Source organism: Monodon monoceros, unplaced genomic scaffold (genome assembly GCF_005190385.1).
Source record: "Monodon monoceros isolate NGI ecotype Baffin Bay Population unplaced genomic scaffold, NGI_Narwhal_1 Super_Scaffold_20, whole genome shotgun sequence".
Lineage (NCBI taxonomy): Eukaryota > Metazoa > Chordata > Mammalia > Artiodactyla > Monodontidae > Monodon > Monodon monoceros.
Genome location: NW_021703777.1, coordinates 99,744,798 through 99,763,426, shown reverse-complemented (window position 1 = coordinate 99,763,426; position 18,629 = coordinate 99,744,798). Strand labels below are relative to the sequence as shown.

Sequence of the window (18,629 nt, the reverse complement as noted above, 5' to 3'; positions counted from 1 at the left end):
CTAATTCGTGTAATTAGTACTCTTTGGGGAGTATTCATGGCTGTCAATTTAGCCATGATATGAAACATGACAAAAAGCCATGAAATAAAGCTTTTAATTCAATGGCAAACCCAAGCATGAATCCACAGTGAGAGTATTTGTTTGTGGTTTTCTGCTTCGCCACTGAATGTTCTAATTGTCCTCCCCTGTGGTCTGTCTCCGCGCTAGTTTTAGATGACCACACGCCTCCATGTAACTGCACACCCCCGACCCTCTGCTCTGCCATCTCCCACGGGATCTACTACCTCTACCCTTTCAACATAGAATATCAGATACTGGCCTCCACGATGCTCTACGTCCTGTGGAAAAACATCGGGCGCAAAGTTGACAGTCATCAGCGTCAGAAGATGCAGTTCAGGTCTCACGGGGTCATGCTGGGCTCGGTACTGGGCCTGACCGCACTGGCTGCCACCATTGGGGTCGTGGTGGTGTATCTGATTTGGATCGGGCGTTCCAAAACCGGGAGCGAGTCAGCACTCATCATGTTCTACCTGTATGCCATCATCTTGCTCGTACTCATGGGGGCGGCAGGGCTGGCTGGGATCCGGATTTATAGGCTAGATGAGCAATCACTAGACGAGTCCAAAAATCCGGCCCGCAAACTGGATGCAGACCTGTTGGTGGGCACTGCCTCCGGCTCCTGGCTCATCTCCTGGGGCTCCATCCTGGCCATCCTCTGTGCCGAGTCCTGCCCCCCGTACACCTGGTACAACCTGCCCTACTCCATCCTGGTGGTTGTTGAGAAGTACATCCAGAACCTCTTCATCATTGAGTCCATTCACCGAGAGCCGGAGAAGCTCTCCAAGGACATCAGAACCCTGCAGGTGGTCACAGTCTACAATGGCAATGCCACATCCCTCCCTTCTTGCTTCGAGAGCAGACCTGCAGCCGGGGACGTGGCTCCCCAGGACAGCGAGATGTCACATGCGGCCAATGGAAATATGTGTCTGAGAGAAGTTGATAGCAAAGAGGAAGAGGAGAAGAGTTGGGAAGGGGCTCTGGGCCCAGCCTGCCACCCCCATTTCCTGCAGGGCAATGCCCAGAGAAGAGTCTTAAGGAATATTGCAGCCTTTTTGTTCCTCTGCAATATTTCGGTAATCTGCAAGTTATTTCTTTATTTAAATATATTGATTAATCTGTTTTCCTTGCCATTTTCAAATAAGGAATAAAGGCAGCTTTTAATCAAAATAATTTAAACGTAAGGTTAAAATATTAGACTGGAACATAGGCTTATATTCTACAAATTTGCTGACTGAGTATCTGTATGCCATGGACTGGGGTGGGAACTAAGAATTAAAGGTGAGAAGACGTAATCTCTTTCCTCAAAAAGGTCACAGTATTAGTGGGAGAGGGAGACAAGGAAAAAATATAATAGAGTGAATATGGCAAATGCTGGGACAGGGCTATCTGCAAGGTGGAATGGGAGCATGGAGTCAAAGAGGGACTTCAATAAGTAGGGGATGCTTGAGGTGAGACAGAGACTCAATTAGGAGTGCTTTTGGCTGCAAATAACAGATAGCTTGATCAGCAGTATCTTCAGTCTTAAAGACAAGAATTCTGGAAGTTGGCTATTCAGGGTTGGCCTGGCAGCTGAACCCTATCATCAAGGATCCAGGCACTGTTCACCTTTCTACTGAATGTGGTTGGCACATGGTCATAGGATAGCTGCAGCAGCACCAGGCATCACATCTGGGTTCAAGACAGGAAGACAGAGGGAAGGACTGGTGCCAGGCAATGTCTGCAATTGATGTGACCACCCCTAACTGCAAGGGAGGAGGGGGAAGTGGATGGTTTGCTTTCTAGCCTCTATAATGGACGGTAACAAGGTAGAAAAAGATGTGTAATCAGCCCCTCAATATTGTCTGCCTCAGCCTCAAGGAACAGTTGGAAGTTTACCAACTGTGATCAAGGCAAGAAAAAGAAAGGCTTGGGGCAGAGGGCACGTGATGTGCAAAGACACAGAGGCAAAGGACGCCATGGTCTATTTGAGTAGCATGAGCAGCTTGTCATGAATTCCATACACGTGAAGCAGGGCGGGAAGCAGGATGGAGGGTCTGGTTAGACGGGTCTGGCTTGAGCAGAGCTTCATAAGCCTGGCTGAGTCTGATCTTCACGCTGAGGGCAGTAGAGGACCCTCTCAGATTTGTGTTTTAGAATGATCTAGCAGCAACGTGCAGGAAGGATGGAGGGAGGTAAGATCAAAGTCAGGGAAACCTGAACAGAAGCCCCACAGAGCTGCCCAGATAGGAAATGATGGAAACTTGAACCAGGGCAGTGCTGGTGGGGATGGTGAGAAGGAAAAGGAATACAAAGCATTGTGTGTTGTTGGGATTTCTTCTAGAGGTACATAGAAGGGTGACAGGTCTGGGTAAAAAGGAGGGAGAAGCAGCCTTTGGTGCACACAGGCATCAGCAGTGACTGTGTCTGGTGGAATGGTGACGACGCCCCAGCACACGGGGCCCGTCCATCATCGCAGCCAACTCTCTGCTACCAGCCTCCGTATCATCAGGGCTGCTCTGTTTCCCCAGAAGCTTACTAACTTTTTAGCTTCCTCTCCCTAATATCAGTTGGTGCATGTCCAGGGACTGCAACTTTTGATATTACCCTAAGGCCACAAAATTGGGAGGGTCCATCTGAAGCTGAAAGGGCCATGTGTCTGCCAACCGAATCTGATTCTTGCTTTGGGTCACCTGGACCTTGGTCCCCCTCCAGGTCGGCAGACAGACATGGGGAGTTCTGAAGGGAGAAGGGGTCCCAGAAGAGTGTGGCTCCAGGTGCGCCCTCTTCTTTCATCTTATAGACATTTATGGGGCATCTGCTCTGTGTCAGGAACTATGTGGGTGCAGCAGTGAACAAAGGACTTAAAACAGGAGAACAAGAGAGAGAGATATTAATAACTACAACGGGGCTGCATTTTATATAAGGCTTACATTCCAGAGAGGGGTGTATCAGCTTAGGTTCTTATAAAGTCAGAGTTGGTTCTAGAAAGCCCCTAAAGCGTATTGTTTTTTATGCACCCCAAGGCATAAAGATTTCTCTTTTCAGTGAGTTCAGAAAGACCACTTTCCCTGTGTTGGTTTTTTGCTTGATCACCAGGTGGTACACTTGGCTTGCTTTTTTTGGACCAGCTTGACCGAGAATAGCACTGCTATACTAGAATCGAGTGGCAACTGACGTTCTCTTGGGACCCGAAGGCCAGGTTCAGGGCTCTGGACCAGGAGAAGTACACGTTTTATCTCTTCATCTCTGTGCTCTGCCCCTGATGGCCCCAGGCACTGCCTCCGTTCCCTGGGGAGTGAGCCAGAGGACGGAAATGATTGCAGGCTGATGTCTTAGGATGACCTGAGCCAACTCCACGGGCAGCACTTTGAAACCCTGCACTTCATCCCATGTTGTGCTGAGGGCATCTGGCAGAGGCAGGAACTGTTTCTGTCCAGGACCAGGAGCTGGCGCAGAGGCAGCGGCTGGAGGTGCTGGTGTGCACGACCACGTGGGGCGATTGGCAGCTGTGGGTTGGACAGTAAAGGGCGGTGGGTGTGATGATGGAAGACTTTGGGTGCTGTGGGAACACTGGGGTTCAGGGGAGGCCTCCTCTTGGTGGAGTGGGGCAGTCTGGGCGGAGCAGCAGGTACGGGGAAGGCACGGATGCAGAGCAAGGTAGGGCTTGCTGGATGCGCTCAAGAACTGGAAGGAAACCCACGTGGCTAGAACTTGGAGAGCAAGAAGAGAGAGGCGTGGCCACAAGCCAGGACTTAATCCTAAATGCAACAGAAAACCATCTAAGGGTTTTATGCTCTGAGTGACAAGATCTGATTCGTGTTTTTATTCTTTTAAATTAAATTAAATTTTAATGGTGGTAATGAACACATAACCTAAAATTTACCATTTTAACCATTTTCCAGTGTACGATTCTGTAGCATTTAGTGCATTCACATGATTGTGCTACCATCACCGCCACCCACCTCTAAAACTTTTTCACTTTGCAAAACTAAAATTTTGTACTCATGAAACAACTCTCCATTCCCTCCACCCCCATCCCCTAGCGACCACCGTTCTACTCTCTTTCTCTATGAGTTTGACTCTGGGTATCTCATATAAGTGGAATCATACGGGATTTATCTCACGTGGTGCAAGGACCTTCAGGTTCATCCATGTTGTAGTCTGTGGAGGGAGAGGGTTGCCAAGAGCGGCTCCCAGGTTCTGCCTTGAGTTCCTGATACATGGTGATGCTACTTATGGAGATTGGGGTCTCTGGAGGGGGAGCAGGCTTGGGAGGGGCTCAGGTGGAAGGAAGCACGTGAGTTTAGTACTGGACACTTTCAGTGGTAAAAGGACATCCAAGTGGACATAACCAACAGGCAGAAATTTTGGTTTTCTATTGCTGTGTAACCAGTGACCCCAAATGCATGACAAAAACAACAACCATTTTACTATGTCTCAGGAACTTGTGGATTAGGAATTCTGGCAGGGCCTGGCTGGACAATTCTATTCCTAATGAAACTGACTGAAGCTACTGGATGGGCTGCTTGGGTTGGAAAGTCCACGATCTGGTGCCTTGGGTTGGGGAGGCTGAAAGGCTGGACTCAGTGGGGACTCTGGCTGCAGCGTATTCATGGGGACTCTCCAGCACAGCGGTCTCAGGGGAGGTGGACTTCTTAGGTGATGGCTCAGGACCCAGAGCCAGGCTTCCAAAGGACTGGAAGTGCCAGTCTCTTAAGGTCTGGGTGTGGACATTGCACGGCACCATTTCTGCCATATTTTATGGGTCCAGCAGTGATAGCGTCCACCCAGATTCAAGGGAAGGGGGCATAGGTTGCCTTTCAAGGGGATGAGTAGCAAGAATTATAGCCAACTTCACAGCAGATGGAAAGATCTGGATTTCAGGAAAGAGGTCCATAAACTCTTCTTTTATTCTCATTTTCTTTTTTTTTTCTTTTTAACATATTTAATGGAGTATAATTTGCTTTACAATGTTGTGTTAGTTTCTGCTGTGTATAACAAAGTGAATCAGCTATACATATACATATATCCCTGTATCTCCTCACTCTTGCGTCTCCCTCCCACCCTCCCTATCCCACCCCTCTAGGTGGTCACAAAGCACCGAGCTGATCTCCCTGTGCTATGCAGCTATTTTCCCCTAGCTATCTGTTTTACATTTGGTAGTGTATATATGCCAATGCTATTCTTTCACTTCATCCCAGCTTACCCTTTCACCTCCCCATGTCCTCAAGTCCATTCTCTATGTCTGTGTCTTTATTTCTGTCCTGCCCCTAGGTTCATCAGAGCCTTTTTTTTTTTTTTTTTTTTAGATTCCATATATATGTGTTAGCATATGGTATTTGTTTTTCTCTTTCTGGCTTACTTCAATCTGTATGACGGACTCTAGGTCCATCCACCTCACTACAAATAACTCAATTTCGTTTCTTTTTATGGCTGAGTAATATTCCATTGTATACATGTGCCATATCTTCTTTATCCATTCATCTGTCGATGGACACTTAGGTTGCTTCCATGTCCTGGCTATTGTAAATAGAGCTGCAATGAACATTGTGGTACATGACTCTTTTTGAATTATGGTTTTCTCAGGGTATATGCCCAGTAGAGGGATTGCTGGGTCATAAGGTAGTTCTATTTTTAGTTTTTTAAGGAACCTCCATACTGTTCTCCATAGTGGCTGTATCAACATTCCCACCAACAGTGCAAAAGGGTTCTGTTTTCTCCACACCTTCTCCAGCATTTATTGTTTGTAGATTTTTTGATGATGGGCATCCTGACTGGTGTGAGGTGATACCTCACTGTGGTTTGATTTGCATTTCTCTAATGATTAGTGATGTTGAGCATCCTTTCATGTGTTTGTTGGCAATCTGTATATCTTCTTTGGAGAAACGTCGATTTAGGTCTTCTGCCCATTTTTGGATTGGGTTGTTCGTTTTTTTGATATTGAGCTGCATGAGCTGCTTGTATATTTTGGAGATTAATCCTTTGTCAGCTGCTTCATTTGCAAATATTTTCTCCCATTCTGAGGGTTGTCTTTTGGTCTTGTTTATTGGTTCCTTTGCTGTGCAAAAGCTTTTAAGTTTCATTAGGTCCCATTTGTTTATTTTTGTTTTTATTTCCATTTCTCTAGGAGGTGGGTCAGAAAGAATCTTGCTGTGATTTATGTCATAGAGTGTTCTGCCTATATTTTCCTCTAAGAGTTTTATAGTGTCTGGCCTTACATTTAGGTCTTTAATCCATTTTGAGTTTATTTTTGTGTGTGGTGTTTGGGAGTGTTCTAATTTCATTCTTTTACATGTAGCTATCCAGTTTTCCCAGCGCCACTTATTGAAGAGACTGTCTTTTCTCCATTGTATATTCTTGCCTCCTTTGTCAGAGATAAGGTGACCATATTTGTGTGGGTTTATCTCTGAGCTTTCTCTCCTGTTCCATTGATCTATATTTCTGTTTTTGTGCCAGTACCATACTGTCTTGATTACTGTAGCTTTGTAGTATAGTCTGAAGTCAGGGAGCCTGATTCCTCCGGCTCCGTTTTTCTTTCTCAGGATTGCTTTAGCTATTCGGGGTCTTTTGTGTTTCCATACAAACTGTAAATTTTTTTATTCTAGTTCTGTGAAAAATGCCATTGGTAGCTTGATAGGGATTGCATTGAATCTGTAGATTGTTTTGGGTAGTATAGTCATTTCCACAATGTTGATTGTTTCAATCCAAGAACATGGTATATCTCTCCATCTGGTTGTATCACCTTTAATTTCTTTCATCAGTGTCTTATCTGCATACAGGTCTTTTGTCTCCTTAGGTAGGTTTATTCCTAGGTATTTTATTATTTTTGTTGCAGTGGTAAATGGGAGGGTTTCCTTAATTTATCTTTCAGATTTTTTATCATTAGTGTATAGGAATGCAAGAGATTAATGTGCATTAATTTTGTATCCTGCTACTTTACCAAATTCATTGATTAGCTCTAGTAGTTTTCTGGTAGCATCTTTAGGATTCTCTATGTATAGTATCATGTCATCTCCAAACAGTGACAGCTTTACTTCTTCTTTTCTGATTTGGATTCCTTTTATTTCTTTTTCTTCTCTGAGTGCTGTGGCTAAAACTTTCAAAACTATGTTGAATAATAGTGGTGAGAGTGGGCATCCTTGTCTTCTACCTGATTTTAGATGAAATGGTTTCAGTTTTTCACCATTGAGAACGATGTTGGCTGTGGGTTTGTCATATATGACCTTCATTATGTTGAGGTAAGTTCCCTCTATGCCTACTTTCTGGAGAGTTTTTTTTTTTTTTTTTCTGTACGCCGGCCTCTCACTGCCGCGGCCCCACCCGTTGCAGAGCGCAGGGTCCGGACGCGCAGGCCCAGCGGCCATGGCTCACGGGCCCAGCCGCTCCGTGGCATGTGGGATCCTCCCGGACCAGGGCATGAACCCATATCCCCTGCATCGGCAGGTGGACTCTCAACCACTGCACCACCAGGAAGCCCTGGAGAGTTTTTTTCATAAATGGGTGTTGAATTTTCTTGCAAACTTTTTCTGCGTCTATTGAGGTGATCATATGGTTTTTAGCCTTCAGTTTGTTAATATAGTGTATCACATTGATTTGTGCGTATTGAAGAATCCTTGCATTCCCGGGATAAACTGCACTTGATCATGGTCTATGATCTTTTTAATGTGTTGTTGGATTCTGTTTGCTAGTATTTTGTTGAGGATTTTTTCATGTATGTTCATCGGTGATAATGGCTTTCTTTTTTGTAGTTTTCTTTTTTTGTGATATCATTGTCTGGTTTTGGTATCAGGGTGATGGTGGCCTCATAGAATGAGTTTGGGAGTGTTCCTCCCTCTGCTATACTTTGGAAGAGTTTGAGAAGGATAGGTGTTAGCTCTTCTCTAAATGTTTGATAGAATTCACCTGTGAAGCCATCTGGTTCTGGGCTTTGGTTTGTTGGAAGATTTTTAATCACAGTTTCAATTTCAGTGCCTATGATTGGTCTGTTCATATTTTCTATTTCTTCCTGGTTTAGTCTTGGAAGTTTGCACTTTTCTAAGAATTTGTCCATTTCTTCCAGGTTGTCCATTTTATTGGCATATAGTTGCTTGTAGTTGTCTCTCATGATCCTTTGTATTTCTGCAGTATCAGTTACTTCTCCTTTTTCATTTCTAATTCTGCTGATTTGAGTCCTCTCCCTTTTTTTTTCTTGATGATTCTGGCTAATGGTTTATCAATTTTGTTTATCTTCTCAAAGACCCAGCTTTTAATTTTATTGATCTTTGCTATTATTTCCTTCATTTCTTTTTCATTTATTTCCGATCTGATCTTTATGATTTCTTTCCTTCTGCTAACTTTGTGGGTTTTTTTGTCCTTCTTTCTCTAATTGTTTTAGGTGTAAGGTTAGGTTGTTTATTTGAGATTTTTCTTGTTTCTTGAGGTAGGATTGTATTGCTATAAACTTCCCTCTTAGAACTGCTTTTGCTGCATCCCATAGGTTTTGGGTCATCGTGTTTTCATTGTCATTTGTTTCTAGGTAATTTTTGATTTCCTCTTTGATTTCTTCAGTGATCTCTTGGTTATTTAGGAATATATTGGTTAGCCTCCATGTGTTTGTTTTTTTTACAGTTTTTTTTTCCTGTAATTGATATCTAGTCTCATACATTGTGGTTGGAAAAGATACGTGATACAATTTCAGTTCTCTTAAATTTATACCAAGGCTTGATTTGTGACCCAAGATATGATCTATCTTGGAGAATGTTCCATGAGCACTTGAGAATGTGTATTCTGTTGTTTTTGGATGGAATGTCCTATAAATATCAATTAAGTCCATCTTGTTTAATGTATCATTTAAAGCTTGTGTTTCCTTATTTATTTTCATTTTGGATGATCTGTCCATTGGTGAAAGTGGGGTGTTAAAGTCCCCTACTATGATTGTGTTACTGTCAATTTCCCCTTTTATGGCTGTTAGCACTTGCCTTATGTATTGAGGTGCACCTATGTTGAGTGCATAAATATTTACAATTGTTATATCTTCTTCTTGGATTGATCCCTTGATCATTATGTAGTATCCTTCTTTGTCTCTTGTAATAGTCTTTATTTTAAAGTCTATTTTGTCTGATATGAGTATAGCTACTCCAGCTTTCTTTTGATTTCCATTTGCATGGAATATATTTTTCCATCCCCTCACTTTCAGTCTGTATGTGTTCCTAGGTCTGAAGTATGATCTTCTGTAGACAGCGTATATACAGGTCTTGTTTTTGTATCCATTCAGCCAGTGTATGTCTTTTGGTTGGAGCTTTTAATCCATTTACATTTAAGGTAATTATTGATATGTATGTTCCTATTACCATTTTCCTAATTGTTTTGGGTTTGTTATTGTAGGTCTTTTCCTTCTCTTCTGTTTCCTGCCTAGAGAAGTTCCTTTAGAATTTGTGATAAAGCTGGTTTGGTGGTGCTGATTTCTCTTAACTTTCGCTTGTCTGTAAAAGTTTTAATTTCTCCATCGAATCTGAATGAGATCCTTGCTGGGTAGAGTAATCTTGGTTGTAGGTTGTTCCCTTTCATCACTTTAAATATGTCCTGCCACTCTCTTCTGGTTTGCAGGGTTTCTGCTTAAAGATCAGCTGTTAACCTTATTGGGTTTCCCTCTTATGTTATTTGTCACTTTTCCCTTGCTGCTTTTAATATTTTTTCTTTGAATTTAATTTTTGATAGTTTGATTAATATGTGTCTTGGCATGTTTCTCCTTGGATTTATTCGGTATGGGACTCTCTGTGCTTCCTGGACTTGATTGACTATTTCCTTTCCCATATTAGGGAAATTTTCAACTCTAATCTCTTCAAATATTTTCTCAGTCCCTTTCTTTTTTCTCTTCTTCTTCTGGGACCCCTATAATTCGAATGTTGATGCATTTAATGTTGTCCCAGAGGTCTCTGAGACTGTCCTTAATTCTTTTCATTCTTTTTTATTTATTCTGCTCTGCAGTAGTTATTTCCACTATTTTATCTTCCAGGTGACTTATCCATTTTTCTGCCTCCGTTATTCTGCTGTTGATTCCTTCTAGAGTATTTTTAATTTCATTTATTGTGTTGTTCATTATAGTTTGTTTGCTCTTTAGTGCTTCTAGGTCCTTGTTAAACATTTCTTGTATTTTCTCCATTCTATTTCCGAGATTTTGGATCATCTTTACTGTCATTATTCTGAAATATTTTTCAGGTAGACTGCCTATTTCCTCTTCATTTGTTTGGTCTGGTGGGTTTTTACGTTGCTCCTTCATCTGCTGCATATTTCTCTGTCTTCTCATTTTGTTTAACTTACTGTGTTTGGGGTCTTCTTTTCGCAGGCCTCAAGTCCTTAGTTCCCATTATTTTTGGTGTCTGCCCCCAATGGGTGAGGTTGGTTCAGTGGCTGTGTAGGCTTCCTGGTGGGGGGGACTGGTGCCTGTGTTCTGGTGGGTGGGACTGTATCTTGTCCTTCTGGTGGGGAGGGCCATGTCCAGTGGTGTGTTTTGGAGTGTCTTTGAACTTAGTATGACTTTAGGCAGCCTCTCTGCCTAAAAGGTGGGGTTGTGTTTCTGTCTTGCTAGTTGTTTGGCGTGGGGTGTCCAGCACTGGAATTTGCTGGCCGTTGGGTGGAGCTGGGTCTTAGTGTTGAGATGGAGATCTCTGGGAGAGCTCTTGCTGATTGATATTACGTGGGGCTGGGAGGTTTCTGGTGGTCCAATGTCCTGGACTAGTCCTCCCACCTCGGAGGCTCAGGCCTGACACCTGGCCGGAGCACCAAGACCCTGCCAGTCACATGGCTCAGAAGAAAAGGAAGAGAGAAAAAAAACAAAACCAAAAACAAACAAAAGGTGAACAGACAGAACCCTCAGACAAATGGTAAAAGCAAACCTGTACAGACAAAATCACACAAAGAAGCATACACATACACACTCACAAAAAGAGAAAAAGGAAAAAAAAATATATATATATATTAAAAAAAAAAGGAAGAGAGCAACCAAACCAATAAACAAATCCACCAATGATAATAAGTACTAAATACTAAACTAAGATAAACATAAAACCAGAAACAAATTAGATGTAGACAGCAAACTCCAAGTCTACAGTTGCTCCCAAAATCCACTGCCTCAATTTTGGAAACATTCGTTGTCTATTCAGGTATTCTTCAGATGCAGGGTTTATCAAGTTGATTGTGGGGATTTCATCTGCTGCTCTGGGGCTGCATGGAGAGATTTCCCTTCCTCTTCTTTATTAGCACAGCTCCTGGGGCTCAGCTTTGGTTTGGGCCCCGCCTCTGGGTGTCGGCTGCCCTCGGGAGTCTGTCCCCACCCGGACAGGAGGGGTGAAAGCAGTGGCTGATAAGGGGGCTCTGGCTCACTCAGGCCGGGGGAGGCAGGGGTACAGTAGTCATCATTGGGATGCGGGGTGAGACTGGCGTGATGTTACAACAGCCTGAGCTGTGCCGTGTGTTCTCCCGGGGAACTTGTTCCTGGATCATGGGACCCTGGCAGTGGCGGGCTGCACAGGCTCCCAGGGTGGGTGTGGGTAGTGACCTGTGCTTGCACACAGGATTCTTGGTGGCAGCAGCAGCAGCGTTAGTGGTTCCTGCCCGTCTCTGGTGTCTGAGCTGTTAGCCACGGATTGCGCCCGTATCTGGAGCTCATTTAGGCGGTGCTCTGCCCCCTGTGTGCAGACAGGGGAGGAATCCCCTCTCCTTGTGCACCCTGAAACAATGGTCTCTTGCCTCTCCAGCAGGTCCAGACTTTTTCCTGGACTCCCTTCCAGCTAGCTCTGGCGCACTAGCCCCTTCAGGCTGTGTTCACGCCGCCAACCCCAGTCCATTCCCTGGGGTCTGACCTCCAAAGCCCGAGCCTCAGCTCCCAGCCCCACCCTCCCCGGCGGGTGAGCAGACAAGCCTCTCGGGCTGGTGAGTGCTGGTCGGCACTGATCCTCCGTGCAGGAATCTCTCCGTTTTGCCCTCCGCACCCCTGTAGCTGCGCTCTCCTGCATGGCTCCGAGGCTTCCCCCCTCCGCCACCCGCAGTCTCCGCCCGCGAAGGGGCTTCCTAGTGTGTGGAAACCTTTCCTCCTTCATAGCTCCCTCCCAGAGGGGCAGGTCCCATCCCTATTCTTTTATCTCTGTTTTTTCTTTTTTCTTTTGCCCTACCCAGGTACGTGGGGAGTTTCTTGCCTTTTGGGAAGTCTGAGGTCTTCTGTCAGCATTCAGTAGTTGTTCTGTAGGAGCTGTTCCACATGCAGCTGTGTTTTTGATGTATTCATGGGGAGGAAGGTGATCTCCACGTCTTACTCTTCGGCCATCTTGAAGGTCTCTTCCTTTTCTTCTCATTTTCCCTCCTTCTTGACAATATATCCTCCGTGTGCCCACTGAGGGCCAGCAGTGCTGTGCGTGATGAGGGTGCAGCATGCCCCAGAGCTCTGGTCTTCCTCCTATGGGGTCTATAAACCAGATGGCAGGACTAGCAACAAAAAATCAAACAGGAGAAATGCCTATAGTGCTGCGTGCCCTGCAGGGAAGTAAGAAAGGATGGGCGTGAAGTGGTGCTTGGATGGCCATGGTAGATCACATGGCCAAGTTGGTGGGAAGGGCTTTCTCAGGTGGTGGGATTAGAGACCAGAGCTGGATGGCAGAAGGAGCCATGGGTGCTCCAGGCAGAGGAATCAGCCGGTGCAAAACCCTGGGTGGGGGGAGCTTTCCTCCTTTGAGAAGAGGAGGAAGGCCATGTGACTGGGGTGGGTGGGTGGGGGACAATCTGGGGAGCTGGGCTGGGGGGTGGTAAGGGACCATCTAACAGAGAGCTCTGCCATCCCATGTAGCAGGTAGATTTTATTTTAGATGTACTGTGAAGCCCTTGGGTGTTTAACCAGGAGAGGGACACCATCTTACATAAATAGTTAATCTGGCAATGAGTGGTGAATAGACTGTAGGCTGAGAGCTTAAGCAGGGCGCCACTGCAATGGTCCAGGTGAGAGATGGGGGTGGTGGCCTGGCAGGTGGAGTGGAGAGAAACGGGTGGATTGAGAATTGATGCATTGGGTGGCAGGTGGATTGTTATGAGAATGAGTGAGAAGATGAGGATGATGCCTGAAAATTTGATTGAGCCTCTGGGAGGAAGATGTTCCTGAGGAGATGGGGAGAAATGGGAATGTAATGTTGAGTTTGAGATGCATTTCAGACAACCAAGTAGCCAGTGAGATATACGAGCCTGCAATTCTCAAGGGTGGACCAGGCTGGTGATTTAGATTGGGAAGTCGTAGGCCCATAGCTGGTATTTACAACCAGGACTGGGTGAGATCATTAGGGGTCATGGGTATAGGGCAGAGAAGAGGACCCAGGAATGAATGAGCCCTGGGACCAGCCAACGTTAAGAGACTGAACAAAGGAGGAGGAACCAGCTAAGGAGGGCGGGAAGAACCAGCTGGCGTGGGAGGATGACACTTAAGGACCCAGAACACAGAGAACAAAGTGGGCTAGAGATATAAGCCCACGAGTGTTCTATATGGAGATGTTAATGAAAGCCATGTGTATCAGATACCCATTGCTGCGTAAGAAATGAGCCCTAAACTCGGCAACTTAAAACAACAGACATTTCTTATTTCACAGCTTCTCTGGGTCAGGAATCTGAGTGTGACTTAGCTGGGTGGCTCTGCTCAGGGTCCCTTACAGGCTGTGGTCAAAGTGCCCACTGGGGCTGCAGTCATTTCATGGCTGGATTTTGGAGGGGAAGGGGGTCTGTTTCTAAACCCACTTATGTGGCTGTTGGAAGGATTCAGTTCCTGGTGGGCTGTTGGGCTGAGGGTTTGAGTTCCTTGCTGGCTGCGGGCCTGAGATCCCCCTCAGTTCCTGGCCATGTGGCCTCTCCATAGGCTGGCTCACGTGGCAGCCAGCTTCCTCTCTTGCAAGAGGGGGTGAGCAAGATGGACTCCAGAGTCCTTTTGTAACCTAATCTCAGAAGTGACATCCCATGACTTGTGTCATATTCTGTTGGTTAGAAGAGTCACTAGATTCAGTCCAACTCAGCGGGACAGGGCTCCACAAGATTCCCAGGAGGTGGGACCATGGGGGGTCACCCGAGAGGCTACCTGCCACAGTGTAGGGGTGGAGAAAGTTGTAGAAATGTCAGTGTGAGAGGGAAGCAGGTCTAGGAGCCCAACAATTTAGGGGGAGGTAGAGGAGGAGGAACTGGGACACGGAGGCTGAGAAGGGGGAACCAGTGTGTAGATTCCATGAGCAACAAAAATAATAGGTTATTGCTTTATGTTTTGCAGACGTAGTTGCCATTTTATTCTCACCTGGGCCCTCTGAGACAGGTGTTAGTATTCCCATCTTATAGGTGAGGAAACTGTGGCTTGGAGATGTTAAATTATAGTCTGTAAGTGGCAGGAACCCAGGGCTGGTTCCACGGCATGTGCTTCTCCTCCCGATCAGGGGGATGTGGGCAGGGCCTGGGCTGCCTCTCTAAGCCAAGAACAAGACAGAAAAAGGACCACAGAACTCCCCAGCCCAGACCCACGTGGCTGGGACCCCCAAGCACCAATGGTGAAATGTAAAGACGGGTGTGGGAAACAGGGAGCACCACTGTAGGAAAACACTGGGGGCTATGGGAACACACAGGGAGTTCCTGCCTGACTGGTTAGATCAAGGAGGACTTCCTGGAAGGGGAGGTGTCTCAGGACTTGGAAGAAGGTAAGACTTAGCAGAAGGAAGACAGGGAGTCCCTGATAGAGGAAGAGGCAGGAGCAAAACCCTGAAGGCTGGGGAAAGGCACATTTGGGGGCTGTGCACAGCCCGGGAGGGCCAGAGTGAAGGGCGTGACGAGAGATGTGGAGACGTGGACGTGTTCCCGATCACTGAGGGAATTTGGACTGTCTCCTGAAGGCATTTGGAGCCCTGGTGCGTGGTCAGCAGAGGAGTGACAAGGTCAGATGTGTGCTTTATAAAGATCACTCTGAAGCCACGTGATGTGCTGGAGCGGGGTGTCGGGGGGAATCGAAGGCACCCATTGGAGTGGGGGGGATCATGGGAGGCATTGCAGCAGTCTGGGGAAGGGGAGATGGAGGACCAGACCAAGGTGAGGGCTGTGGGGATGGAGAGAACCAGGTAGGTGTGAAGAGCATTCATGCAGGATCGGGGCTCAGTGGACTGGCTCAGTGGACTCCATAGAGATGGGAAACACACAGGGGCTGCTTATTCCCCTGTGACAGGTGTGACTCGGTCTCCCTGAGTCCAAGTCAGCACCTGGGTTTGTGGGGGCCCCCCGGGCGGCTGCTAGGACCACCTCCTCTTCTCTTGCAGCTCTGGATCCCTCCTGCCTTTGGCTGCCGCCCCGAGTATGACAACGGATTGGAGGAAATTGTCTTTGGCTTTGAACCCTGGATAATAGTGGTCAACCTGGCCATGCCTTTTTCTATTTTCTACCGAATGCACGCAGCTGCCTCCCTCTTTGAGGTCTATTGTAAGATATAATCTGTCTCCACATCAAAGACTGAGGAGAGAGCTAACAAGAGAATTCAGTGGAGCCACCTGGGAATGGCGAGGTCGGGCAAATATTGCCTTACAAATGTGAGAAGGGCTGCCTTTTGTCTGCGATAATAGTTTTTCCCATGAGCTGGAATTGCCCGTCACCCTGGATGAGTGTAAACAAGTTAGATCAAAATCTGAGATGGCTGAAGTCTGCCCTTGGTTAGTTAATTCTAATTGAACCTAAATTATTTGATCTCCTTCGAAATGAGATCCTCTGTTTTAGAATAATGTGATTTCAGGTCAGAAAAAAATATATCCAGTTTGTTTTTCATTAAAATATTTTCTGTTATCATGTTACTATATACAACCTTTTCCTGACCATCTGCATAGTCTAATCACCTTTAAGATTTATCTTTCCCAGAGCTTATGAATGTAGCTAAAATCACATTTAGTTTATATTGTACTTTCTGAATACGTTTCATTTTTTGAACAAAGTTATTTTTATCGTCTGGATGGAAATTTGTGTATAGATCAATATAAAGACATATTTCTCACCTGAAATTTTGGTATATTTTCATTTGTGAAGTTTTTTTTAATACATTAGTATCTTTCACTATAAATATATATATGCTTATTTTAGAAAATTAGGACATTCAGAAGAGTAGAGAGAAAAATCCCCTAAGATGCCATTGTTCAATTGACAGTCATGTTTTTCTTCCAGTTTAATTGAGATGTAATTGACATATAGCACTGTATAAGTTTAAGGTGTACATTAATGATTTGGCTTACATCATGAAATGATTATCACAATAAGCTTCGTGAACACTCGTCATCTCATATAGATGCAAAATTAAAGATAAGGATCTTGACAGTCATTTTTTAAACATCTTGATGTGTTTCTTTTAACTGTGTTGGACTCACAGGGTTCTTTTCATTGTTGTTTTGTTATACTTGCCAGAGATGATGCGACATATTCAATTTCGTATGCAGTTTCCCCTCAACAATATGGCACAAACCTTCCCACCCGCATTGTTATAAACTCTTTGTAAATATAATTTTCATACTATATTCTATTCTATTGAGTACCGTAATTAACTTTGTTTCCTATTGTTGGTTTTAGAGTGTTTATAACTTTTTGTTTTTATCAGTGACTCTGCAAAAATCCACCATATATGTAAAACATTTTCTATATTTAGAATTACTTCTTAAGATATTTCCTTAAGGGCTTCCCTGGTGGCGCAGTGGTTGAGAGTCCGCCTGCTGATGCAGGGGACGCGGGTTCGTGCCCCGGTCCGGGAAGATCCCACATGCCGTGGAGCGGCTGGGCCCGTGAGCCATGGCCGCTGAGCCTGCGCGTCCGGAGCCTGTGCTCCGCAACGGGAGAGGCCACAACAGTGAGAGGCCCGCGTACCGCAAAGAAAAAAAAAAAAACACCTTAAAATTAGGATGCCATATCCAAAGGTTATAAATACTTTAAAGCCTCTGAAGGAATATTGACATTTGGGATGGCTTTGTATATGCTTTTTCTTAATTCTTTTAAAATCATAATAAAATAGTTAACTTACTGTAAGTACTAATGTGAACATCGTTTCATCTGAGTGTGTGTGTGGTATATATATATATATATTTTTTGACAACACAGAGGGACATAAGAAACACCAAAATTTTTACATAACTGAAATACTTTATATTAATTTTTGGAAAAAATAGGAAATGGACAGATAGACTAAAAGCAAAGTAAAACATTATCTATCATACCTTCGATCTAGGGCAGTGGTTCTCAACCGTGGGTGATCTTGTCTTCCAGGGGACTTTCGACAATGTCTGGAGATATTTTTGTTACCGCTAGGGGGCGTTACTGGCATCTAATGGGTAGAGGCCAGGGAAGCTGTTAAGCCTCCTCCAGTACACAGGACGGGACTGTTTCCACCACAAAGAATTATTCTGATCCAAATGTTAACAGTGCCTAGGTTGAGAAATTACCATCTAGAGGTTACTGCTGTTAATTTTTGGTACCTATAAGTACACACACAGACACACACACACTCACAGTCCCAAACGGGATTGCTTTTATATATATTGTATTTGCATGTAACTTGCTTTTGAAATCTTAATACGCCAGCAAGCTTTGTAACTATTTTAGGGTCCCCCAGCATCGATTCTCGCACTTCTGAATGCATTAGAATCATTGAGGGAGCCTGTTAGGATTCCTGCCTTCCCAGCTAGAAGGTCAGCTTCCGTTGGTCTACAGCGGGGTCCTGGATGCTTAAATAAGCATCTCAGGTGATGCCGACTCCCTTCCAGAAGCATCTCAGGAGTCCACGCACCTCAAGTTAAGACTCCTGAAGGACATTCCTCGACGTTGTATTGTCTTCTGCAGTGTGACTTTGCACGGCTTCAAAGTACATTCCCTGGAGGGAGGTACCATTCCTCATGTAGTGAAACCCTGATGTTGGACATTTAGAGACATTTAAGTGGTTTGCTTGCTTGTTTGTTTGCTATTATAAGTGATACCATGGCAAGCGTCTTCTGCTGAGTTTTTGTGCCCATTGGTAAACGACACTGTGTGAGATTACTACACGTGAATGCCAATTTCTCCAAAAGATCCCATTTTGGTCATTATTAATTTCCCCCTGTTCTAAGCACATCAGTACAGCCCTAGGGCCTCAGCCTGTGGGTTTTAGGCCCTGCCAAAGAGATATAGGGAATCACAGGAATGCTGGGAACAACTGGTCCAGGTGTGGTGGTTTTGGGGTGGGCGTGGGGCACCATCAGAGCTCAGAAAAGTCAGCATAGCCTTGCTGGGCTCAGGGCTTTTGAGGAGGGATCTTAAAGATGTCCTGAACAAGAAGAGCCCACAGCCTCAGGGGTGGCTATTCCAGCCGGGCAGCTTCAACCCACAAGTAGTTAAGCATCCCGACTCAACCAGTTGAGGCACCAAGGAAAATTTATTACCTTAATGCAATTCACAGAAAAGGAACCAGAGTGTGCAATTAACAAATGTCCAGATCTCAGGGCTAGAATAAGAGCAATGCAAATTAAAATAACTATGAGATACTATTTCCCATTCATCAGATTGGCAAGGGTTGGTCGGCAAGATGTGAAAGAAAGGGAATTCACATACAC

General features: G+C 45.1%; 1 protein-coding gene across 1 annotated transcript in view; it reads left to right on the top strand.

Moving 5' to 3' along the window:
- The window catches only part of OTOP1 (otopetrin 1), a 42,158-nt gene extending 26,589 nt beyond the window's left edge, over positions 1–15,569 (top strand). Inside the window, exons 5-6 of the mRNA XM_029235939.1 lie at positions 208–1,133; positions 15,336–15,569. Of these exons, the coding sequence (XP_029091772.1) occupies positions 208–1,133; positions 15,336–15,506 (1,097 nt within the window). The 3' untranslated portion in view covers positions 15,507–15,569. The remainder of the gene's footprint in view (positions 1–207; positions 1,134–15,335) is intronic.
- Positions 15,570–18,629: the final 3,060 nt, after the last annotated feature.